This window comes from Armigeres subalbatus, chromosome 2 (genome assembly GCF_024139115.2).
Source record: "Armigeres subalbatus isolate Guangzhou_Male chromosome 2, GZ_Asu_2, whole genome shotgun sequence".
NCBI classification, from domain to species: domain Eukaryota; kingdom Metazoa; phylum Arthropoda; class Insecta; order Diptera; family Culicidae; genus Armigeres; species Armigeres subalbatus.
In genome coordinates, this window is record NC_085140.1 from 266,908,755 (window position 1) to 266,935,183 (window position 26,429).

A 26,429-nucleotide genomic window follows, 5' to 3' on the forward strand; every position below is an offset into this window, starting at 1 on the left:
AGCATGACTGTCAACTACGAAACGAAATGAAAACAGAGAGAATTTTCTCTCTGGTAAAGAGAGCGTGACGCTTGTCAGTTTTGTTTTGTTGAATTTCTCCCTGCATTCCAGTTAGAACGGAAGCTCTCTCGTAATAATTGTTCGTAATAAATTCTTTTTAGAGGGTATCTTTTGACAGCGCAAAATGTATGGAATATTACGTAAATAATGACATCATAAAGCGTATTTACCCTGAAACGCCAATTATTATGTCATTTATGGCGTAATCTGAATAGGCTATAAAATATCTTTTGTGTACCCCAATACAGAGTGAATGTAAATAAGAGTGGCGACACTGTCAGAATTGGAACAGAATTCATCTGTCATTCCCATACAAAATCGTGTTCCAAACGAGCAGGAGACCTGTCAAATGCGGCACATGTCGCCACTCTTAATTACATACACTCTGCCCCAATAGAAAAGACAGACATAGTCCTACGTCAACGTGTCTGATAAGAAACTTAACGAAAGCAGAACTTGGAAATTTGGCAACGCTGCGCCTTGATCAAATCAAAATCGAGTTGAAATCACGGACATTACCACGACGGTCGAGTTTTCTCGCTAAAATTTGCGAAATAAACGCGTGAAAGCAAAGCAGATATTTTCTTGCACTTCTCGGATAAATCGTCGGTAGTACATGATTGAAAAAGTAGTGATCGAGCGCAATAAATAACACTTCTGCGGAGCAAACGCAAACAAGTAGCTAAGGACGAAAAAATTGATAGTTGGATTGTTTTCGCCATTGCAATTTTCGAGTAGTGAAGAAAAACGCACATTGGTGACCTCGGTCTCGGTGGCTCGAAATAGATAGGTCCTTCGGACCAATCCGAGTGCCGAGTGCGTGACTTCAAGTCAGTTTCTAGTGCATTAGCAGGTAAGACAATACTTGAGCATTAATTTATATTTATTACGGTATTTTTTTTGTAACTATGTCCCGAAAAAGGCAAAAACCCGCTTTTGAAGATGTTAAATTTTATTTCATACATATTTTCATTCATGTGCGTGAAGTGACGGGCGATGGGTTCCGCACCGCACGAACAATCTGAAACTGGAAAGGATCCATCACAAATTACGTAACGCTATGGGATAAGGGAGTGGAACAGGGATGCCAGGTGATATTTTCAAAATGATTCATTCCCAGTCGAGTAAAAATGTCTTCAATATTAAAATAATGATTAGCAGAAATTTCTAAATCCAACAGGTTTGTAAATTTAATAATTTCTTTGTTTTATCCATGTGGAAATTTGATTTTTGACGTAGAACTACGTCTGTCTTTTTCATATTGGGTTAAACTTTACGATTGCAAAAAATCGAAAAATGTCACAAAAAAAGATAGACTTTGATCTTTCATATCTCAGGCTTTGGTCCGTTTCGCGAATTAAAATAAAATTAACCCTTAAATGCGCAATGTTGTTTTAAAACAACAAACCGAAAATACGTTTAATGTCAATAATTTCAATAGTTATTTACGTTAAAAATATTTCCGACGATTTCTAAAAAAATCGCCTTGCGCCTTTAAGGGTTAAACTCAAAAGAGACAGTTCGGAAATTGGGTTGTTTAGCAAAGAAAAATATGAGGTTTTTTTATAGTTTAACATAAAGAGCAACTCTGATCTCCAACATATTTTTATTTTGTTTGTAAACTTTTTTACATTTTTATATCTACAGCAAACAATAAGCCATTTCAATCGATAGAATGACACTAACATTCATAGAATGACAGTTAGCCCATGCAGCATTAGACCAAATGTTTAGTCCCATATAAATTTAAAATGCAAATTAAAAATAGTTCTGGGGCTCCAAAATTCTGAAAAATTGGGGTTAGGCTCAGTTTTTTATGCAGATTCAGAATATGTAAAAACATATATACCCCTAAACAACCCAATTATGAAATCCCCCGCTCATAAGAATGGCTGGTGCTACCCAGCAAGACCAACATAACATCTATAAAAAATGATTCAATATCTGTCAAAAGTAATCTTGCTCTGCAAGCAGGGTTATTGGCAAATTTTTGAACTGTAATTTTTAAGTTTAATTTGATTTTAATTCGGGAATCGGACCAAAGCCTCAGTCGTTTCTCTCTATATATGGATTTTCAATTTTCTGGGAACATTCGATCAGGGAAAAGTCAACGCTTCATACCCGATGTACACTGAAGTCGTTTTTTACGCGGTTTTTTCTACACCAATTGCTTTTTATGCAATTTTTTTTTTTCAATCGAGTTTTGGAATATACGCATATTTTATATAGACATATTTTGGTATTTGCGCGGTTTTTTACATTGGTTTAATTTAAGTGGCCCATATCCTCCGCGTTACTATATTGAAAACTTGCTAACAGTTTAGCAATCGATTTCGGTGAATCAGTCAATTTTGTAAGGGGCCGTACACTAATTACGTAAGCAAATTTTCTGGGTTTTTCAACACCCCTCCCCCCATGTAAGACTTCTAATACAATATTTATTTATATGGAGCTTAAGAAAATGACAGACCCCCCTCCCCCCATAAATGTTTGCGTAATAATTAGTGTACGATCCCTAAGTGCATCGCAAGCTTCTTCCATAGCACTACATTCCAACTGGAACTTGGCATGCTTTTCAACTTAGTATTCTATTAGCATTTCCTCAGTTATTAATTGAATTGAAAGCTTTCTATGTCCGCCATTGCATTAAGCTTGGGGTGTTTGATGGCAGCTTCTCGTTTACGTCGTTACGTTTATTGATGCCAGTAGACGGGCTTGGAATCTTCTTCGCTGCTGCAGTGGATGTACAGGCATTGCAATATCATCTTTTGAGCGTTTGATGATGATCCTGATAGCCAGCGCAATTCGGAGTTTGTTCACGTTGCGAAGATGTTGCTACAACAAAAGCTGTGTGTCTCCACGACGAACACTGCACTTTGTTTACTGAGCGGAGAGATAGCTAAGATCAATATCCCATTATTTCATCAGTATCTTTGCTCTAAAGATCGAATGATGGGGCAGTTTGGAATGCCTGATTCTGGCAAACTTCCTCCGGCTCGTTTTTGCGGATTATATTGTCGGCGTAGCACCAAATTGGAATTCGGAAGTCGGGACTTCCGAACCAAACTTTCTACCGAAGTTCTATCTGTCAAACTAATTGATGCGTTGTTAAGCGTATGTTTAGGCGAATCCAGCGCACTACTTCCGAAGTTGGGTTAGTTGCCTGTATCTCAAGAAAAAATCAACTTCGATATAAAAAGCGTTCTAACTTTGTTCCGGATGGACAATATTTATTATCAATAAACTGTCAAACTTCCCAAGTAACCACCAAGCATTAATTTTTTCATGTATTCAATCACAAATCAGTATACTAAATGCTAATTGCATTAGATTGGGTTTGATCGATGTAAAGATGCATTTATTCATTAACTGTCAGGCAACGATACAGTAGTTCAGCATTACGACTTATGCTCTATTTCAACATATCAAAGTAATGAAGCATTATTTCGGTCGTAAAAGGGCCCTTTCCACTTTAATGGTTGTATTATTTACAAGCATATGCAGCTGCTTGGTTACTTGGGTTCTTTGTTGCGTCCACTCTGACTTCCTCCATAAGATGACCACCAAATCTCCGTTGGCAGTCCAGCTTTCACGATGGGCTGTTCTGTAATGAGCAACCGGGGTTTAGACTGACTTAGTAAGGGGTGCTAGCGAGTTTTAAACAATTGATAATTTGGATATGTGATCGCTTGAGTGTGTTGTTCATCCTCGATTATTTGAAAAAAAATTATCTTCCTTTTCAAATGTTGGTCTAAAATTATATACATGACCAGGGTTCGTAATGCTCACGCGATGTTAGGAGCACAGGATAAACAACGAAAACAGATTCACCTTGAGCTTGAAAAACGCTTGATTTGGTCTTATCGAACAAAAAAGTGAAATCCTGTACATCACATACAGCTGCGTAGTTCAACGTCACCTTTGCGTATAACCCGATTAGGCTGCAACTTTGAGTTTTTATTTTCTTCCTTCACTGATAAAAAAATACACGTTCGATTCATGTTTTTCGGAATATGGATATTTTCAATCCGCTTACACCATCAAGTCTAGTGCAATCCACATCAACACGAAGTTCTTCACACTCTCAGATCAAATGTCAATGTTTATGACAGAATCCATTACTGATACACTACATTATGATATGCATATCCATGAATATTCATAACAAATACACGTTCGACTCGTGTGTTTCAAAATGTGGACATTTCATTCCATGTTACACCATCAAGTATGGTGTATTTCACATAACTGAGATGTTCTTCGCAAACACAATTCAAACATCAATGTAAATAGAAAATTCCATACTTGATACACCACGATGTCATATGTTTATCTAAAACATGTTATGAATCCATTCAAACGAATTTCAGTATGCATTTAGACGAACAATGTGTCATTATTTCAATAAAATCGCACATGTTCAAGTATGTTTCGAAAGAGTTGCAATTAGCAGCTGTAGTGAACTAACTTTACATTAAATTTCACTTCTATAAAGAAGAAATACCATGTTTGATTATTTATTATGAACAATTTATTCGTGTTTCTATATAAATGTTAAATCACAAATGTAAAACGATAGTGGAAGGAAGGGGCAATTTATTATTCAGTAACCCGAGCAGTGACCAGGAGGGCATAAGGCACTGAAAGCTTCCGTAAGATGTGGATGAGGCAAGTACAATATTTGATTTAATTAATTTAAACAATATATTTATGAATGCCTACAAATCTACAAAGATTTTCTCAAGATCTGCTTTATTTAACTTCCGTCTAAAATCGTTTGGCGTTGTAATTGAACGAGAAAAAAGTCCATTTTTTGGTTTTCCAATTAATAATTTATTTCATTTGATACTATCCGGAATGCGATTTCCTTTGAGTTTGAAATTAATACTAATACAAAAGAAAACTTAATGAATTTAATTTATAAATAGAAATATTTCTCTACAGTTCTACAGTTTTATTATTTCTAAAATAATTTTCTTTTTCTGGACTTACCGGCTGACCCGCTGTGACTCCTCATTAACGATTAGTTGATTCGGAGAATACTAACTTGGTACTTTTTTATGTATTGCATGTTCCTTCCTGCTTCTGCGGGTATCAATAAAGATGATGACGTGATATTTACTGATATACGCCGAAGATGAATCCTCAATACCAGCTTCTTCCGACTACCCTTTACGATGTACGTACTTCGTGACGGTTTCCCGCTGGTAGGCATCAGCACCGAAGCGATCACGTTCATTGACACCAATTCTTTTAAATGGAATTTGAACTTGTTGGTTATCTGTGTGGATAAGAACCTGATTCATCGATTGCAGATGTCAGAAGATTAAAGCACTTACCTGCTCGTGAACAAACTCTTCGACCGCAGCTAGTAATGGTGTTTTATGGAATTCAGTTTTTAAATATAATAAATACAATCACCCGCTTCGGCTGCAATTTTTATCAACTTGATCTCATTTTATTTTATAGGTTCGGAATGCGATTTCCGTCAGAGGTTCGAAAACCAACGAAAGATGCTTTCCTATACTTCAACTGTTGATTCGTTGAAGTTATAGCAAAAATATGTTTCTGGAAATGGGATTCGATCCGATGACGGAAATCGGACTCCGGACGATTATGCAATTATCATCATTATTTAAATATGGAAGAAACACTAAATTCACTCGTTAATACAAATGAAATTCAACACGATTATACTTCGATGTCATATATTAAACAAGTGAAAATGTCAAGTTAAGCAACCGAATTCTATTTGCTTTACACGTTAATACCTTGTGGTTTGTTTATAAACAAATGATGAGTTTCGGGTGAGCGATGTCATTTGTTTTACACGTGAAATTGATTTGCTTTGACAACATGCGCAAATTCATGTGTAAAACACACGGCCCTCTCGTGTATTTTTTTTATAGTGTTCCTTGAAATCGATATCCCGAAGAGGGAGAAGAGTAAACAATAGAACTCACATTACCCAGTGCGCCACACGTTTAAATGGGCCACTCACATTCATGCGGTAACGCACGAACTGAGCAGAGCGACTTGTGTTGGGTTGAATGGTAAATTGAATGGTTGGTGTTGGAATGATTTTTTGGCTGCCCCACAGTCGCACTCACGACGGCGGCGATGAGATTGACCGGAGAATATGCTGAGATCCATGTTTTTCACTGCATTGACTTTGACATATTTCAACCCTGCTACTGGGCTCTGTAAATTGTTGAGTCAATAAAATTGAACTCTAAAGTGTAGTTGGTTGATAATCAGAGTCGCTATCAAGAGTAGCCGAACTAATGTAACGTACACTTTATTTGACCGTGTGTGAAGTTGTTCGAACAACCATTTGACACTTGGCGGCTCGGTTGAAAAAAAAATCAAAGCGGTTTGATTTTGTTTCGACTCTCGCAATACATTTTCAGAACTAACTTACAGTGACTATAATAACAGTGTCGTCAAGTGTCAGAATTGGAACAGAATCGCCTGTCAGTTTCATACAAATGCGCATTCCAAACGAGCAGGAGACCTGTCAAACGTAACACTTGACGTTACTCTTCTTATAGGACTCTAAACTAACTCTCTCATATGTATTTTTGTACACATGCCAACTAGGGATCCTACATTCAGAGATATGCGAAAGCGGCCATCTTGAGCCAATCGAGCATTGAGAACTGTCAAAATCTGAGTCAAATGAACATTGTTATTGTTGCAGATCGAAAGGTATTGCAATTTTGGTGAAAGAGATTTTATGAAAAGTTTTATCGAATAAACAATTTGTTTTGCTTTCGTAAGTAAAAGAAGTCTAGTTGATGCCTTATATCGTGTTCATTCGTATTTCTCTTTAGTTTTAGGGAAAATTAACTGCTAGAGGATAGACAAAATAATCAAAAAGTGTCTTCGAATGTAAAGTCATGTGCAAGCCTAAACATTTTTTACTGCGGCAAGTGCTGGCAGCGTTTGTTTACGAAAGTAACAGCGTTGCTAAATCGTCTGGAAAAGTATTCGCACATCTCTTAATATAGGATCCCTAATGCCAACCAAGTAGGATGAGTATTTCAAGCATAATTTTTCATAACAACGTATGTAACAATTATGAGGATTCGAGAAATCCTTTGCTGAAAGTTGGCAAAACTTTTTCTAAAACTGTTTTAAAACTAAATCTTTTTCAATACTTTTTCCGCTGGCATGCGTCATTACATGACACGTTATAAGCGTGCTTCACATCAAATCTCAGTTCATTCAAATTCACTGTGAAAAACGATAAAATTATACATACACCGGTATGCTGCACGCACGTCGGTGTACATTGGTCGGTTTTCCATAGTGCACGATTGACGCAACTGCAGTTTTGTTTTGTTTTGCTTTTTTTGGTACATAGGTCGCTCTTAGTTCCCATATGTTAAAGCGACGTATGTAACAGTGAGACTTCAAAAATTGATTTTTGACATACGTCGATTCGTAAAAAGATTGAATTAAAGAATTTTAAGATCTAAAATCAGTAAAATCGATGCGTATTATATAAAGCCGCGTGTGATTGTCACGTTGTATTAAAAACCTCGTTTTGTTTACTTTTGTTACATACGTCGTTATGAAAAATTTTGCTTGATTTAGTATTGTCCGGCGCTTACACACTTGCTTCATCAGCAACGGCGCTCAATGAAGTAGGGTTGTGTGAGGTTGTGCCAGTTGGTCGTCAGATCCCGACCACACAAGCGAAGAGAGTTGTACATATGCATAATCGAGTTTCAGACATAGTAAATCATTTCCTCTCCGGGTGGCTTAATACCCGGTATATAGGCAATCTTCGCTTGTGTGGTCGGGTCTTAAACACAAAAATATTATTTTTACTGATTTAGACATTTACCAGAATTTTTATAACATCGATTCAAGTATTCTTGACCGATGCTTTATCGTTTGCAACCATAAACGAGGTAGGACTTTAGGAAACAATTCTCATACGGCAATTCTTGATTTCGGCGCCAACCCGGCCAACCGCACGCTACGGCGCTGCTTACTTATTTATTTATTTATTTGCTTACCACCACAACGAACCATTAGGCAGAGTTGTAGAAAACCCTTCGTAGCGGAAGTGTACCGGTTTTGGCCACCTTAGTGCCTAATTTGACCAACCCTGAAAAATGCATGTTATCGATCATTTTCCACAGCGAAGAAGCGTAAGGGATATTGTAGCAATGAAAGACGTGTACTCGTTTCAAAGCTTTATTGAAGAATGTCTAAGTTCTGTCGTTTGTCGAAGTCATGGCTTGCTAGTTTTATTCACCATAGCTTACTACAACTCGGCCATCCTGACATTTTCGATGTCCTCATCGAAACAATCATGAGTCGGGCAATCATCATCTATCCATTTACGCATATTCTGTGGTGAACAAACCGAATTAAAAGGAACATTTGAAATTTGAAAACCTTCAATATCATTAACGACATATCGATCATTTGGCAATATTTTTGAAATTTTATACGGACCTTTGAATTTACTAGAAAGTTTATGAGAACTGATATTCTTCAACACAACAAAATCTCCCTCTTTATAATTGCTTGTAGCATTTCGTTTTTTATCAAAATTTTGTTTATTGTAGTGTTGCATTTTTAAATTATTTTGTTGAGCTTTTGCTCTCAGTTCAGGCAAATTAGGAGGTTCACTCGATGGTTGTCTATTTCGAACAAATGATTCCAAATTTGAATGTTCGTTGTGTAAACTATTTTGTAATTGACCAAACAATAATACACTAGGATAATTACAAATTGCTTTATTAAATGTATTGTTAAAAATATATTCTATTTTAAATAACAGTTGGTCCCACGCATAATTAGTTTCATTACATAGCTTTGCTAACATAGGTGTTAATGTTTTATTCATCCTTTCTACTTGTCCATTAGCTTGTGGAGTACGTATTGCTGTTTTAACATGCTCAATGTGATGCGTTTTTAAAAATTCTTCAAATTTCTTTGAAGAGAATCCACTACCACAGTCAGTGACTATTCTCAAAGGTTTGCTATAATAATTCATATAATTTTTTAAAATCTGTATCACTTCATCAGAATTTGTTGTTTTTGTTGCAAATAATTTAGTAAATTTAGTAAACGCATCAGTAACTATAAGAATATATTTGAATCTACAACTTGACTTTAAAGCAATTGGCCCATAATGATCTAAATGTAAAGTATTGAATGGATTATTTCCTTTGTCAATAATTTTCATAAATCCTTCTTTTTTTTCAATGGGGTTATAAAAAATGCATGATAAGCAATTTTTTATATAATTCCTAACATATTTTCTCATACTAGAAAACCAGTATAGTTTTTTAACTTCCGATATTGTTTTATCTATGCCTATATGTCCACAGTTGTCATGACACAATCTTAAAACATTGTTGATCATATTTTTCGGTACAACAAGTAAGTTTTTCTCATTGTCTTTTCTGAATAGAATTCCATCCAATAATATAAATCCTGGAAAAGCAGAATTTTCTAAAATTTGTTTTATATTTTTTATTTTTAGATCTTGCTCCTGAGCTACAATAATATTTTGTTCTATATCAAATTCATTAAGCAGTGCTATTGTATCTTCGGATTCATTCTTTAAGTCATTGGTGACAATTTTCTTATTTGTATACAATCTACTGAGAGCATCTACATGCTTCATTTTATCTTCGCTCCTGTATTCCAAATCAAAATTATAATTTTCCAAAAACAATGCCCAACGATTTATTTCAGGATTCATATCTTTCTTTCTTAATGTTTGCACTAATGCGTTGCAGTCAGTGAATATTTTTTCAATTTTTTACCAGCAAGATAAACATGAAATCTTTTGATTGCATGAACTACAGCTAACGTTTCTAATTCAAAACTATGTAGTTTCGATTCGTACTCATCCGTTTTTTACTGAAAAAACTTATGGGATGAAGTTTATTATCAGGTTGTTTTTGTAGAAGAATCGCACCGAATCCAAAAGAACTGGCATCACAATGTAGTTCAGTATCAGCATTGGGATCGAAAATAGCAAGGATAGGAGCCGAAATTAACTTACGTTGTAGAAGCTTGAATGCATTAATTTGTTCTTCCCCAAAATTGAACACGGCATTCTTCTGAAGCAAAATGTATAAAGGTCTAGCAATAACAGCAAAATTTTGAATGAACTTTCTGAAGTAACTCATCAAACCAAGAAACCTATGAACGTCTTTACAATTTTGAGGTAACGGAAAATTTGAAACTGTTTCTATGTGACAACTATTTGGTTTTCGACCTTTGTTATTAACTGTATATCCAAGATAATCTATTTCACTGAACAAAAATTTACATTTTTCTAAATTAACCTCCAATAGATTTTGACTTAATATTTCAAATACTTCCTTCAAAATCTCAAAATGTTCCTCTATTGTTTCTGTAGCTAAAAGTATATCATCTAAATAAACGCATAATTTACCTTTCTTAATTAGCTTATCAAAAATTTTATTTATAAAACGTTGAAATACAGCAGGTGCATTGCATAATCCAAAAGGCACACGAAGATATTCGTATTGACCACTAGGTGTTACAAAAGAAGTGTATTGAGTACTCTCTGGATTTATTTTAATCTGATGGAAACCAGATTTTAAATCAAGAATTGAGAAATAAGATTTATTTTTCAGATTATCAAATAAATCTTCAATAACTGGCAGTGGAAAATTGTCACGCACAGTATCTTTATTTAATTTCCTGTAATCAACACAAAGTCTAAAATCATCATTCTTTTTAGGAATTAGCACTATTGGACTAGCAAAAGATGAATTACTTTCTTTGATTATGCCTTCATCTAAAAGCTCTTTGATTTTTGCATCAACTTTGCGTTTTTGATCGAAAGACAACCTTCGAGGTTTGTAATGAAACGGATCTCCTTTTTCAATTTGATTTCCATTTCATAATCAGTTTTTGCTTTAGTGGGTTTTGAATAATCAAGATACATAGATTTAAAAATTTCAGAAAAAGTTGCCAAATGATTATTTGATATATTACCTATTTTTACATTATCAAGTAAATTAGAATTGACATTGAACAAATTAGTATTAAATAAATTTGATTTTGGATCTTCAGATTTCAAATTGTGTGAATCGACCGAAAACATTTTAATATTATTTTGTATTATCGTCCGTATACCAGGTTGCATGATGATGTCTCGACCAATAATAGCATTAACGAGGTGTAGTACATGATCAGGAACAACATAAAAATCAATACTGAAAGTGATATTTTGTATCAAAATTTTGTTAGAGAATAATCCTAAAAGTTTAAGCCGTTTCCCACCGATACCACGAAAGTTTTTTTGTTCATCAATCCTTTTAATATCTTTTCCATTGATCAAACCGCGGCGTATCAGTGAGACTGGGCTACCTGTGTCAAAAAGGGCCTTCAAATTGGTAATACTATCAATGAATTTAAACTGTACCAAGCCGTCGCATGTTACCTGTCCGTCATTTAGGTTTCCATGATGGTCGTCCAAGTTGTTTATAGTCCTGTCGGTTCGTAATTGTCTTGGTGTTTCAAATTTATTTCTTGGATTTTCGAATTTCTTCTGGTTGACATTAGCTCCTCGGGTAACTCCGCAATGTGCAGCAAAATGTCCTGGTTGATTGCACGAAAAACAAAGCTTCACCCTTCTGCTAGACGGTGCCGAATCGAAACGTATCATCCGGAACGCTTGAAGCACATCGTTGACGGAAGCAAAATTCTGAATTCTGGCTTGATTCCGCAGTACTTGATCCTCTATTCCTTCCACAAGATATTCGACGAGTTCTTTTTCTGGTAGGTTCAATTTCTGCGCCAAAAGCCGTTTTGTTTGATAATAATCTTCAAACGATTCTCGTCCAGACCAAGTTTGCTTTGCCAGTTGTGTTCTTAATTGGTAAACGTTAATCTGTACTGCAAACATGGCTTGTAATCCTGCAGCGAGTTCATTGTAGCTTTTCATTATAAAATCGGCATTGGAGTGTAACCAGCTCTGGGCTTTTCCCTTCAACTGCTTGATTAAAACCATCTTCATGACTTGTTCGTCGACATTGAGCGCTTGTTTCGTATTTGATAGAGTTTTCGAAAAATGGTTAACGTCTTCTTGATAATGACCGGTAAACGTTGGCAATATGGAGCAAAGTTCATCTTGACGCACACTGTTATTCGGAAAAGTATTCAATTGCAACGGCTGCCAAGAAGAATTGATTGCATTTCCGGCTTGATTGATATGAGGTCGTTGATTTGATAAAACAGGAACCTCTGGTGATGGATGCATTGATCTACTTGAACCTTCTTGAAGATGGAAAATATGTTACAGTTTGTGGTTCTTTTTTCCTTTCCTGCCTTCCAGTTAGGACGAAATTTTCATCCTCTATAATGGATTCCACGTATCTGGATCCTGAAGCATCTTCCAGTTGGACGAGATTTCCATCCCCAAGAATGGATTCCGCTGACCTGATTTCGCTTCACTACAATTCTTCAGACGTTTTTTGACTCCGTAGCAGCATTTTGATAGTAATCCCACTTCTGATGTTGTAGCAATGAAAGACGTGTACTCGTTTCAAAGCTTTATTGAAGAATGTCTAAGTTCTGTCGTTTGTCGAAGTCATGGCTTGCTAGTTTTATTCACCATAGCTTACTACAGATATATCTCCCGTTACAGTTAGTAAAACCTTCGGAAATTGCGAAAAACTGGCCAAAATAGGAACATGTTCAAAACTGGTACAGTTACTACTATAGATAGTGGAATATATAGATGAGCGAAGATAAATCCTCTGTCTCCAAACAAACTGTCAAACGTGACGTCATGACGACACGATTTCAATGAAAATATTAAGGGCTGTGATGTCATATGCGCCTGGTACACAGTCAAAAAAAACGAACCCAACCATGCCTTCGCTCATCAATAGATTCTACTATCTATAGTTACTACTAGAAGTCCACTATAGAGCACTGTATATATAACATAAGTTAGTAAAAAGAAACAGTTGAATTCCACCACAACAAGGCCACTGAATGTCAAAATTTATGCAGAACGAAAGAAAAAAGATTTTTCCGTGCAGTGCCCCATACAATACATTTTGCAATTCAGCTTCTGGAATGAGTTATTGACAAATGATCGGATGCAAATTACTAAGTCGACACAGTTGTTTCATAAGGGCCAATGTCGCAATGAGCTCGAATGGAGAAAAATGGGTTCCATGACATATTTTAAATCAGAGCTTAAAATATTCATCTTCATGAAGCAACTTCGGTCCGAATTTTGACAAACATCGCATGAATATTCAAAACATAGAATGACATAGTCATTTGTCAAACGACTACTCCACGAACTCATTCATTCGACTGTCACTGAGTGTGTTTACTCTGTGCAGAAAAAAACATAATTAGCATTGTTTATGTTGATGTTTACCGTTGAAAGTGCCTCGCGAATGAAAATCGGATTCAGTCTTGTGTGATAAATCACTTTACTCATTTGAAACGTGTTCAGATTTCAGATAATTTATCAATTTATAAAGTGTGCATAAATATTCAATGACTAATATTCAACTGAATATTGACTGTCCAGAGCCGACTATGAATGTGTCGGAAGTGAACTGACAAATGAAGAAAAATGGACTTCACCAAAAATTTTCGATTATTTTACACTCTGTTTTCAATTGTAGATCGAAAATTAGATGTTATTTTAAATGTTAATAGTTTGCATGATAAGTTATAACGATCGGTCATTGCATTTAAAAGTTATGAAGAAAATGGTACATCGGACCATATGAACCCCATATAAGGTTGGTGTCTTAACTAAATGCGAGAAAGGCACAATCAACGCTAGGTGGATTAATCTGGGTTTTTTCTAACAGTGAACACTTGCGCCCTTCAGAAATGCGCCATAATGTTTTTGACAACATCCTTTTCGCCCAAATTCCACGCCCGGCTGTCCAACTATTTGTCAATATCGCCTGTTTGCATCGCCCCGTTGTGTTTTAAAGTACCGTTTAGCCCTTTGCTCACATGTGTTTTCGGTGCAAGAACGAAGTGTCATAATACAAAAATGAAACACAGTTTAGCCCCTTTGCTGCCATGGAGATAACGGGGCGCAATCGCACCAAGAAATAATATCCAACGGAAATGTAATATCGCCCTTCTGTACTTTTCTGTTTTTACAGCAAAAAAACAACATTTTGTACTATTTTTAATATGCTACATATAGTACATTTCCAGGAGGTTCGATCTATGTCATAAACTCGATTTGTTTACATTTGCGACTTCGGCCCTTATGAAACAACTATGTCGAAGTGATCGATATTTAACATCGTTTTTGATGCTACAATTTTTTTTTAACAATTTCATTTTCAAATTTTAAATGAAATTCACACCTGATACCTCTCACTTAACAGAGCAACAGCCCAATCTGAATAGGCTATTAAGTTTAATTTGATTTTAATTCACGAATCGGACCAAAGCCTTATAGCCTATTCAGATTGGGCTATTTATGACTTTGTTAAGTGAGAGGGTATCCAATTATTACGAGGTGTTCAGACTGCAGCAAGATAATATATCTTGACATTTCCATGTTTTCTCATTTGCACGCTAATACAGGGTTGAATTCAAGGAGAGTTTTAAAATTTAATTTGCGAAATCAAGCATTTGTGTGGCGACAATCGAACTTTTTTTTCTGAACAAAGTTTCTACGAAAAAAAAATATAAAAAAAAATATGAAAAGGGATTTTTGAAGAATATTTGAAGCTCTCATTAAGGATAATGAGCGAAGCTACATTCATTAGTTGGGTGCGCCGTTCTTCGGGGAATCAGACTATTCCTCAATTTATTTTTAAGTTTAAAAAGTATTTTGATTCTGTACTATGACCGAACGGAGATTTGATAGAAAAATTTAGATACTTTTGGGAATTCTCACAAATAAATAAATAAAAGGACGATTGGACCAATTTTCAAGAAATATTATCGAACTAAAATGTATTTCCACCAGTGTCTCCATGTATGAAGGGCAACTCAGCAATTATTTTTTTTTTCAAAAATGGAAACTGAACCATTGCGTTCTACTCGACAATCAATGATACAGCTTCTAACATGAATTAATGCATTACCAATCCATGTTTTATTTAAGTTTATTCTACTTTATATATACATCCCATTCAAATCGTACAGTTGTCCCACGTGAAAAATGTTGAAATCCAATGTATAGGCTATTAAGCCATTCAAGGAGCAGAATTGAAACAATTTATGAAATCATGTTTATTCATCAAATATATTCGTTTTACAACCATTCCTACATTTTAAATTGTCTTCCGTATTGGCCCTTGAACTTTGAAAATTTATTCGATTTGTTCTATTAAATCTAGGTTTAAGTTAAATACTTCATGTTAATTCTAGAGAGCATCTGTTTTTTAAACAATTCATGTTGAATAAGTGGAGAATAAATAATTATCATCATTATTTTTCATCATATAAAATGATTTCCACAAAACCATCACAATCCGAGTTATTCTTCAGCGCTCAGAAGATTTCCATCTAACATGCATTCGACCCTGCTGCGACAGAAAGAGCATGACTGTCAACTACGAAACGAAATGAAAACAGAGAGAATTTTCTCTCTGGCAAAGAGAGCGTGACGCTTGTCAGTTTTGTTTTGTTGAATTTCTCCCTGCATCCCAGTTAGAACGAAAGCTCTCTCGTAATAATTGTTCGTAATAAATTTCTCATGACTCTTTTTAGTGGGTATCTTTTGACAGCGCAAAATGTATGGAATATTACGTAAATAATGGCATCATAAAGCGTATTTACCCTGAAACGCCAATTATTATGTCATTAATGGCGTAATCTGAATAGGCTATAAAAGTGACAGTACGGAAATTATGAAATAAGAATGGCTGGTGCTACCCAGCAAGACCAACAAAACATCTACACTGTAAACCCAGCAATACTCATTAAAGAGTAAAAAATGAACATTTTTTACCGATATATGGAGCTGTCAAAATAAAGAGTAATTTATTTTTGATAATAATGCGTAAATTGTGCCCACTTTCATGTTCCTTGTTCTTACCCATTAATGAGTGAAAAATAAATTAAGTTACTAACAAACGACTGGAGGAACTGTTGGCAGAATGGTAAGAGTTTTTATGAAATAATTAATATTTAATATAATATTTGAAATAATCAAATAATCTATATTTCTATTCCAGTTAGAAAACGAGAAAGCAGACGCCTATTCGCAGACAACGCATTCGGAACACCCACTGGCGCAGCATAATTCCAGTAAACTGGTCCATCCTCGAATCAATATCTTGTTGGCATACATCAGGGCAGATCTCCACCATTTGGAGCCAAATCAGGAGATCCTGCACTGTGCTCAGTCGGCTGCCAGAAGTATACAAACCGGAGAGGAATTTTATACGGTAATTTTGATACTTCCAGATAAATGCCTTTTTCAACGAACTATTTCTTTTCCGCAGTAATCGAATAACGTCGGGTTGGTTACTTCTGTATCCTGACCACCACTGCTATAAATAGCCATCGATTCCAGGAATTGGAAGGACGTCCTTTGACTGATGGCGATAGGATCAGGAAAAAGGTTTCTCCTATAACAGATGCAATATGATGTGCGATCCGACGAGGCTAAATAGGCCAAAAAAACAAGTCTTCATCGAGTGTCAATTTTCACTGCTAATATTTGAATTATTAATAAAGAATTTTTCCATAAACCCCATATTAACGCGTTGCTTGTTTTAACTAAATTGAAATAATGAATGCTTTTTTAATTGCCAGCAAGAGTAAAAAACACCCATTTCCGTCAATTTCTAATTTCGAATAATGAGTAAAAGTTACTCTTGAATTTGACGTACAGTTCCTTTACCCATTAATGAGTAAACACAGTTTACTCTTTTAATGAGTTGAACTATTTAACTTCATAATGGGTACTTTTTTACCCATTAAAGAGTACTTTGCTGGCACAGTGTATCAAAAATGATTCAATATCTGTCAAAAGTAATCTTGCTCTGCGAGCAGGGTTATTTGGAAATTTTAGAACTGTCACTTTTAAGTTTAATTCGATTTTGATTTACGAATCGGACCAAAGCCTAAATTGGACAACAATCATGGAAAATAATGAAAAAACTGCCCAAATTTTGAGTAACTTTTGTTGCGATATTCTCATCAGTAAGTAATTTCAAATCAAATTTTGGGTTGATTTATCTGATCGTGTATGAGAGCTATTTATCTCGTACGAATGTAGTAGTTAAAATTTCTTATTAGCTACACACGAATGTAACGCACACAAATAATTTTTCATCACCTTGCTATCTGAAGCAATGCTCTGATGTGGGATTGTCATTGGTGGTGGTCGAGTCGACGAGACAGACAGGCCAAAGTCAGAGTGGAAAAAGGCAAAAGTGAAGATCGAATCCGTGTGTCTTTCATTTTTATCACTAGTCAACTGGTGCGTGATTGGAAAATGATTTTTCTTTAAGTTTTCCTTTCCCTTATAATCAACTAGTGGAATAATGGTGAAAATATTTGTTCGCATTACAGATCAGGAGGAAAATTAGCGACGGGAAAGTAACCAATTTGGTGCGTTTTTCGCTGGTGGCAAAAGGCGAACAGCAGGAAGAAAAAGAAGCAAGTGTAAAATTTTCTGCAGCAGCTGTACTTCACGAACACAAACACGGACACAGTAGGCGCTGTTACACAATACATCGAAATACCGATCTCAGTCCGTGGGTCGCCTGTTTTGAGAATTTTCAATAATAGACGATTGGGAGACGAACGCGAAGTTGGGTTCTCCAAGCAAGGAGAAAGGTTCTCCGGAGTGTCATTTAGTTTGTATCTGCTGAAGAAGGTCGCCGCAATCGAAAGATGCATATAAACAATCCGGATGCGTTAAAAACGTGGCTGACGGAGGTTCTGGAACCTCTGTGCGATGCGGATCCCGCGGCATTGGCTCGTTACGTGCTGGCACTGTTGAAAAAAGATAAACCCGAGAAGGATCTGCGGGACTGCATGAAAGAACAGCTGGATGTATTTCTGGCCCACGAAACAGATCCTTTTCTGGAGCGGTTATTCCGATCGATCAAAGGCGAAGACTACATCAAAATAGTGCAGGCAAAAGAAGCAGCCGCCGAGGCTGCGGCTGCCGCTGCTGCAACTGCTGCAGCTGCAGCTGCTACCGCCCAACAGCAAAGTATCAATCCTGCAACGCAATCACAGTCCTCGTACTCCACGGAGGATGCAAGCATCAATAGTTCCAAGGTACGAATCAAACGAGAATTCACCCCGCCTCTGCTTCAAGAAAACATTACCAGCAACGGCAAATCATCAAAAGACTCATCAACTGGAAATGCCGCTTCGGGAGGTGAAAAACCTTCGCTTAGTACCAACAGCAATTCTGCGCATGAAACTGTATCCGAATTACCCGCCGGGGCCAGTGGGGGAGCTGTTTCGACGTCGATGCCCCCTAACAGTCAGGGTGGACCCAGCGCAGGGGGCAAAACTCCGGTTAAAAGCTCCATCACCAAGGATGAGCATGTAAGTATTACGTTTATGAATACAGTCAAACCTCCATGAGTCGATATTGAAGGGACCATCGACTCATGGAAAAATCGAGATGTGGAGTAACAAAACCTTGGAAAGCTCTTTGAAGGGACCATCACAGTAACCCAGAAAATATTTTTAAGTATGGAATAATTTGCTTCCATGAGTCGATATCGAGTCATAGAACATCGACTCATGGAGGTTTGACTGTAACAAAAATGGATACCTGCTTTGGGAGGCTGTTTTCAATTCATGCGCTTAACGCAGGGCTGGCAACGAGATGGTTTTCAATTTTTTGATTGTTGAAAACGTCGTACGTGTAAGAAAATGTTCATTGATTTACTTTTCCGTTGCCAACTTGGTTTGTTTTGAATTGCATTTCTGCTACAACTACAACAATAGCTATGATGTTAAGGTCTCTACCAAAAAAATATTTGTGATAATCGAGAAACGAAGAAAATAAACTAGAAGTGGTAACCCTTAGACATTTGACGTTTTAAAGAAAATACGCTAGCTTTCGTATTTGAATAAAAGTGCATAATTCTCAAAACGTTATTTCGGTAATTGGAATTTTACCATCACGAAAATTAAACAAATTAATACATTGTTTACATTGAATCAAGTTTTCTTTTGAGAAAAATCTTTCACTAATACGAGAAAGGCAAAACATGTTTTTATTTTGCTAGGGTCAGTTGAAGAGTCCGCGCAGATTGTCCCTCACTAAAAGGTTAATATTTGTTACTGTCTATTAATTTCACCTAAAAGAATTTCCGATAACTCAACCCCAGCCCTGTCAAACGATTCTTGTCGTTTTTTTTTATTTGCTGCTTGTACGAAATTACACGTTGCACATCGTCTATCGATGCGTCGCCGTTTGTCTATATTTATCAACACTGCGTCGCATGGGTCTGTGTGAGGAACAAGAGAACTATCGAACGATGACGTCACTGTAAATACTCGATCTTTGAGAACAATATTATATTGCATATTTATAGCGAGGCTGTGCCGTGTGGAGAAGTAGATGTGGTAAATTTTTATTTGCCCTTAATCGGTTGATTAATTATTGTCGTTTGAAGCTATTTTTGTCTCCGAATTGTAGGTTGTCAAGTTTTATAAAGTCGAATTTATCGTTTCTCTATTTAAAACAAATAGTTTTGCAAAAATCAACATATTGAAAACTTACGTTAATTAACGTGTCGAGCTATCGATTACAATACAATTGCTGCTTTGTATGTGTCATTCGGAACAGGAATACCATTTTGACCGTTTTGAAATCGATAAACATCCTCATAAAGGTGAGCCTGTAGTTGTACACTGGATTCTGTTTTTACACGATTTACAGTTTCTCAATTTGGCACCCATCCAAAATGTATAACGAATATTTATTACCATGTGGTTTTTCTTTGATTTTTTTAGGATTTTTGAAACATGTTGCAAAGATTTTGGTGGCAAATTAAAGTCACTCTGAATCGGAACATAAATACGAGCAAAAAAACTTTACTATCAGATGTTCCTGTAAAAAGTTCGTTTTCAGAGTGAAATGATAGCCTTTCGGTACAACGTTGTTGTACGAGAAAGGCAAAAATCGTGTAGGAACAGAATCCTGTGTATTTCCAGTTGTACTGGCGTGAATTCTGAAGTTACAATTTTACTTAGTAGATTTTTGCTAACCAAATTAAGCAAATTATTTGGAGAATTTTATTTTCTTTCCCATTCCGATTTAAATTTATATGGCCGTACTTTTCGCATACAACGGATGGAACGGAGAAAAAAAAAACCCGGGTGATAAAGCGAAGGTTCAAATTAAGCCCGAAGTTAATCTTTTACCGAGGGACGAAAATGCACTTAAATTTTAATTTACAAAAGGCAGCTTTCTTACATTTAAACAACCGTTAATAATTTGTTTTACGGAAAGCTCGATTAGCCATTGATTAAGTCCGTGCCCTTGAAATCTTGATAGTGTTGGATAAAGTCGTCTTTAGAAGCCTTACTGATAATTAATATATTTCTCTACCTTCTTCCTCTACAGAACAAAGAAAGTCGCAGCAGAGGTCGCCGGATATCGAACCGCTCCAGATCGCGCTCTCGGTCTCGGTCCCGATCATTTGAACGGAATCGTGAATCTCGACGGTCCCGTTCCCGAGACCGTGGCCTCCAACGTGGTGAATCTAACCGCGACAAGCTGAACCGTCAGTATCGTAGCAATAAATCGCCGGCTGGACGAGGCGAGTCGTTCCGTCGATACGAACGTAAAAACCATGGCTATGAGAGCCGTCGAGGTGGTGGTGGAGGAAGCGGCGGTGGAGGCTCTGGCGGAAGCTCGGGAGCTAGTGGAGGTGGTGGTGTCCGCACCATTAACAGAAGTCAGTCCGGAAGCCGATCGCCATCGCCGGTGGTCGACCGTAGAAAGATGGCGCGTTCTGAATCGCCTGTTACTGCGACGGCACCGACGGTTCCCACAACCGCTATGGAGCCCATTGTTGAAGCGGGTTCGTTGAACGCAAAAAGACAGCGATGCAGGGATTTCGACGAAAAAGGTTATTGTATGCGGGGAGAGACGTGTCCTTGGGATCATGGTGTTGATCCGGTTGTTCTTGAAGACATCAACAATCCAGCATTGATAACGATTCAATCTGCGGCTCAAATGCGAACCGGGCAAATTCATCCAGAGTACAGCCCAGACGCCCCTGAATTATGGAACCGACCACCGAGTTTCCCTCCTGGGCGACCTTCCATAGCACAGAGGCTAGGAAATATTGCAGGAGTTGCTGGGTTCGGACCACGCGGTGGACTAAGTGGGTCTTTCAGAGGCGTTGCGCCTGGGTTCCCTACCGGCTTTCCAGGAAATCCGATCGGCGCGACACCCCTGCAAAGGGAACTAATATCGGTGCCGGTCGTTGATGCCAACAAAGGCGGCGACGTGTCGGCTCAGCAACCAAAGCGTCGATTCGAGCCAGAGGATGCCGTTGCGGTGGCAGATGCTCATTTGAAACGAAAACTTCCATTAAATAATCGCTTGGGTCCGCGAGTATCAGGACACCCAGCCAACAATGGAGGTATCGTCAATCCCCAACAGAATTGTTCGTTGGAGTTGAGGAAGATTCCCAGGGGCCTGAATGCTATTGCTCACTTGAATAATCACTTCTCTAAATTTGGAAAGATTGTAAACATTCAAATTAGCTACGATGGAGACCCGGAGGCGGCCATTGTCACATTCTCAACCCATGCAGAGGCGAATGTAGCCTACCGCAGCACGGAAGCAGTCTTGAATAATCGTTTTATCAAAGTATTCTGGCATTCATCGCCAATTGGAGGAGAGCAGCCCGCAATTACGCCAGGCGCAAAAACGGAGCATTCGCTACGTAGATCGTACCCGAATCAATACAGCATCAACAATAATCTAAACATTACTTCGGCCACGACTCCAGTCTCTGCAGGTGCAGCAGTTTCTAAGGATGGAGTCCCATCGGTGGTCGCTACCAGTTCAGCATCCTCTTCCATTGCAAGCGGTGGTGAGAATGTTGCCCCTACTACAACGGTAGTAGCTACGCATTTGACGAACACTGCTACAAAGCTGGTCAATACGAATGTGGCTCCAATCGTGACGGCTAATCAGCTACGCATGAAGAACGCAGCTAAAATCAATCATGCCAAGTCGGATCTAATGAGAAAGACGCAGGAAATCAGCCAAGGACTGCTAAAGCGAAAGTACGATCTTCTGCAGCGTTATTTGAAAGAACTCCGAACGCTGGTAATGATGGTCGAAAAATTTGAAGCTCACGACCCCAGTCGAGTTAAGTTGCTGTCCTCAATCAAAGAGCTGGAAGGCAACATCGATAAACTGAAGCAGGAAATTGCCACCGACCAACATCAAATAGCACCACAAGTGGTCCCGAAGCGCAAAACTAAGGAACAGCATGAGAAGGACATCCTCGACGCTGAATTGGAGATAATTGCCCAAGAACAACGTACGCATCGAGTACCTGGAACTGGAAATGGCCAAGTTCCTGTGGTTGTTAATGCGGCTGGGGTCGTCAGCAAACCTCAAATGTACGGTCCCCCAGGGGCACGTGCAGCGCGCTCGACGAATCGAGTTGCTCCACTGGGATCGACTAGTGTAGATCGCCGTCCAACAACGATCGCCATAACCGGATTTGCATTGGAGGACGCCGATGCCCTGCTCGGACATTTCAAGCATTTTGGAGAAATAACCAAGCATCAGCTAGAAGAAACGGTGCCATCCCTTTCGATCACCTTCTCGATTCGTCAGAATGCTGAAAAGGCCCTTGTCCGTGGTAAGATGTTCCGCGACGTGACACTTCAGATCGGATGGGTGGTGACCAACAGCAACAACAATACAACTCCAGCCGTTCCTCAAATTGAGAAAACAGAAAGCAAGGAAAAAGTCATCCCGGTTGAGAATACTTCCGACACCGTTGGTTCGAACAAGGCTACGGATGAGTCGACCGGGAAATTGGACGAAGCAGCAGGTGAAAAGGTTGGACCCGTCGTCAGTGCGGAGATAGCTTCCACAGCCTCGATGGAAACGCTAACCGAAACGGCTTCCATGGAGGAAGCTTCTGAAGTCCAGATGGTGGAAGAGGAGGAAGAAGAAGAAGATATGGAATCGGAGGACCGCTCCTGGCGCCGTTGATAATCGCTGGAGAGGATCGCAATGAAATGAGAGCCATCACTGAGGGGGAGAAGCAGCAGATGAGGAACATCAACTGACACTTACTGAATTGAAATATCAACTTTTATTTCATTTTTGTCATTATCGTTTAAGTGGACATCGTTCGCTTTAAATGTAGCAAGTAAGAAATCTCCACTTTACAAAACGTTTTCTTTTTGTTATTTACCTTTGTAGTCGAATGTTTTGTAACGTTTGAAATTGTTAGAAATCTGTCGAGCAAAAATTCTGATTCCCAAAGCGAAACGTAGTATCAGGAGTGTTAACGATTTTTCAAAACAATACTGAATTACAAAACAACTAGAGTTAGGTTTTATTGTTCAAAGACCTTAAAGTTTACAATTGAACCCATTTTAAGCTGGTAGAATATTATTAAGTCGTTTGACTATTCGTAAAGAACCAAAATTATTGATTATGAAAGTTTTATTTTGATAAATGGGGTGCGCTTTGAAGCGGAATCTAGCGGCTTTCAAACTACAAACAAAACGATGATGTCAAGAAAGTCTAGTAATTAACTATTAGTAATTATGAAGCAAATTCAAATCTATACACACCTATAGATACAAACGCTAAAAGAGTATGGAAGTAACAAACAATAAACATTAAGTGTACATAACAGTGATTTGTAATCCTAGAATACAACCTATCGAAAAGGAGGAAATTAATTTAATATATTCAAACCACAAAGAAGCGATTTAGGACCCTGAGGGAATTATTTAAACTTTCGAAGCGTGGATGAGAATCGTTTGACCAGCGTTCCCTTGGATGTCATCACACTGGGAGGACCGGCCACATCGAAACTCGAGAAACTGCCGTAAACCTTTTTGTGAGCGTGTGCGCTGCTTGCCTACCAACTCCGGACCAGCAAGTTTCTTTTCTTTTTTTTCTTTTTTCTATCTCTTTTGTTTCTTTACAGGTATGATAACCATCCCCAGTGCGAAACGCTTCTCTCGTGACGTTCGAGTCGGCAACAATGTTTCGAGCCAGATAGGACTAGTCCCATTGTAGCTTGACTGTAGTTGATAAGAACTCAATGAAGAAAAATCCGTTATCAGTAATTTGTTGAAATGTTAAGAGATAGGATTCTTTTTTGGTAAAAGAGTGTTTGAACAGAAAAAAAATGCAATGGAACTCTGATGAAAAAGATGCCGAAAAATAAAATGCAAAAAATTAAGCATATAAAACTTACTCAAAAAATGACACGGAGTAAAAAAAAAAGCACAGTCGGCACAACGGCAAGAAGGTTTACACGAGTGATATCTAAAAAATAAAGTTGATTTCAAAAGATGGAAGATTATGGAAAACTCGTACACAGAGTTCAAGATAGCTATAACATTAAACTTGTGTTTCATTTTCCTCTCCAAATCTTCTCTGTCGATTTTGTCCACCTTGAGTATGTGCAAAAATCCTCCATTCAAGCAGCGGAGATATCTTTCTAGTTTTGGGATGCGCGTAACAGCGTTCATAATACGAGCTAAATCACTTGATCACATTAAATAAAAATGAGATGTGTGAACTTTGGCATCAAGCTAGACAAGTGCTAAAAAAGCTTGTAGTCTGGCGCGATGCAACTAACAACATGAAATCGGGTTGCAATCCAAATTTTCAATAGTACCTATGTAAATGTTCTTAGTTTTGTAACTGCTCTTTTGGTAAATCGTAAGGGATCGTAATTTACCTTTCCCGTCAAAGATGTGATAGGGGAACTGCTCCTAGAATTCATCACATGGCTCCAATATTCATCCCATGAGAAACAAAGCAATGGAAAGCAATTTGATTTCTTTCTCATTCTTATTTTTCTGTTTTTTTCAGCAGTTCGTACGCATGTTGACCAAAAGAAGCGACAAAATTGAGCTGTAGATATTTCTTTGTTTCGCGATGAGATGAATATATGTTCAGTGAGATGGAGATCGGGACAGTTCCCCTATCTGTTTTGTCTGTCCGATTTCTTGTTTTATTTATGGTTTTATAGGAACCCGTTTTGTTTACTCTAGTCGAACTATTTAAGTAATTGAAAACGCTGATTAACCCACCTAGCGGTGTTGATGCCTCTCTCGTGCAAAAAAAAACGAGCAATGGGTAATGTTTTCAACATAACCGCGAGTAGACGTAGGACTTGTATTAACATAACGTATTTACATTTAACTTCTAACTTTGGAGTTTGATTATAGTATTGATATTGGAAATGACAACTTCCATGCTGTTTACAAGTATTAGCAATTTGTTTATTCAAAACTTCTGGAAATAAAACTAATAATTAAATACATAATTAGAATTGCTTTGTTTCTAACTATTAAGCTCTTATTTATTCAAGCAAATGTAGGGTATTCATAGATTTCTTATTAGAGATGAGCCAGCCCTGGGCTAAAAATCTCGTTTTAATAAAGATAAAAAAAAGGTTTCTTATTGATGATAGTATTTGAAGTTTAAAAAATTTGATTTATAGAATTGTTAGCCTTGGGTAAATGTGCTATTTATTTTAGGGGAACTGTCTCGTTTTCCAAACAAAGAAATGCAGCACCAATTTCGTTGCTTCTATTTGCTAACATGCGTGCTTACTGATGAAAAAATCGCAACAATAAGAAACAAGTCAAGAAGCAGTAACCCTATATAAAAATAGAGGAGGTATGTACTGCTAATACATCAACGAAAAATTCGCTTTGACGCAGCCGCGCTGTTGCCATCTAGCGGCGACGGACGTGTGCGTGAAATCACTGTTTTTCAACATGGTGAAGTATGGGAAGTATAATTTAAAATGCTTTTAAAATGTTATTAACAGTGATATGTTGATAACTTTTAAATACGCAGGATTAGAATTTTGAAAAACTACATGTTAGGCTCCTTATCTACACATGTTTTTTTAATCAAAATAATTCAACTTTCGTGTTACCTATTTGAAAGTAAATTAAATTTCTAACCCATAAAAGTGAACAATTTTAGGCTAAAATGTGTTTTAACGCTTTAATAAGCATTTTAAAATTGGCGTCCTATATCCCTTGCTGGGTGAAATAAAAAAGCATCAGCCGGCCCTCATTTTGTTTTCTCGCTTTCGTCAGAGCCAATTATCCATCGTAACCGACACCAGAATGACAAAAAAATGCGCCCACTTCTGTCATGCATATTCGCAGACCCACCGGCAGTTCTA

General features: G+C 37.4%; 1 protein-coding gene across 2 annotated transcripts; it reads left to right on the forward strand.

Annotated features, from left to right (window-relative positions):
• Nucleotides 1-546: 546 nt before the first annotated feature.
• Nucleotides 547-23,900, forward strand: LOC134212196 (zinc finger protein swm). Of its 2 annotated transcripts, none has more exons than XM_062689835.1 (3): nt 547-913; nt 17,596-18,588; nt 20,624-23,900. In XM_062689835.1, exons 2-3 carry the CDS (start codon nt 17,920-17,922, stop codon nt 23,246-23,248), a joined length of 3,294 nt encoding a protein of 1,097 aa, XP_062545819.1. In that variant the 5' UTR covers nt 547-913; nt 17,596-17,919; the 3' UTR covers nt 23,249-23,900. The 2 variants fall into 2 exon arrangements, with proteins under 2 accessions (XP_062545819.1, XP_062545820.1); XM_062689836.1 differs by lacking the exon at nt 547-913 and adding an exon at nt 17,369-17,503.
• The last annotated feature ends 2,529 nt before the right edge of the window (nt 23,901-26,429 follow it).

What these genes read in the sequence shown, in the direction of transcription:
- LOC134212196 (XM_062689835.1), top strand. Translation starts at nt 17,920, where the DNA reads ATGCATATAAACAATCCGGATGCGTTAAAAACGTGGCTGACGGAGGTT. An exon ending in CCATCACCAAGGATGAGCAT is followed by an intron (nt 18,589 to 20,623) that starts GTAAGTATTACG and finishes CTTCCTCTACAG; the next exon opens with AACAAAGAAAGTCGCAGCAG.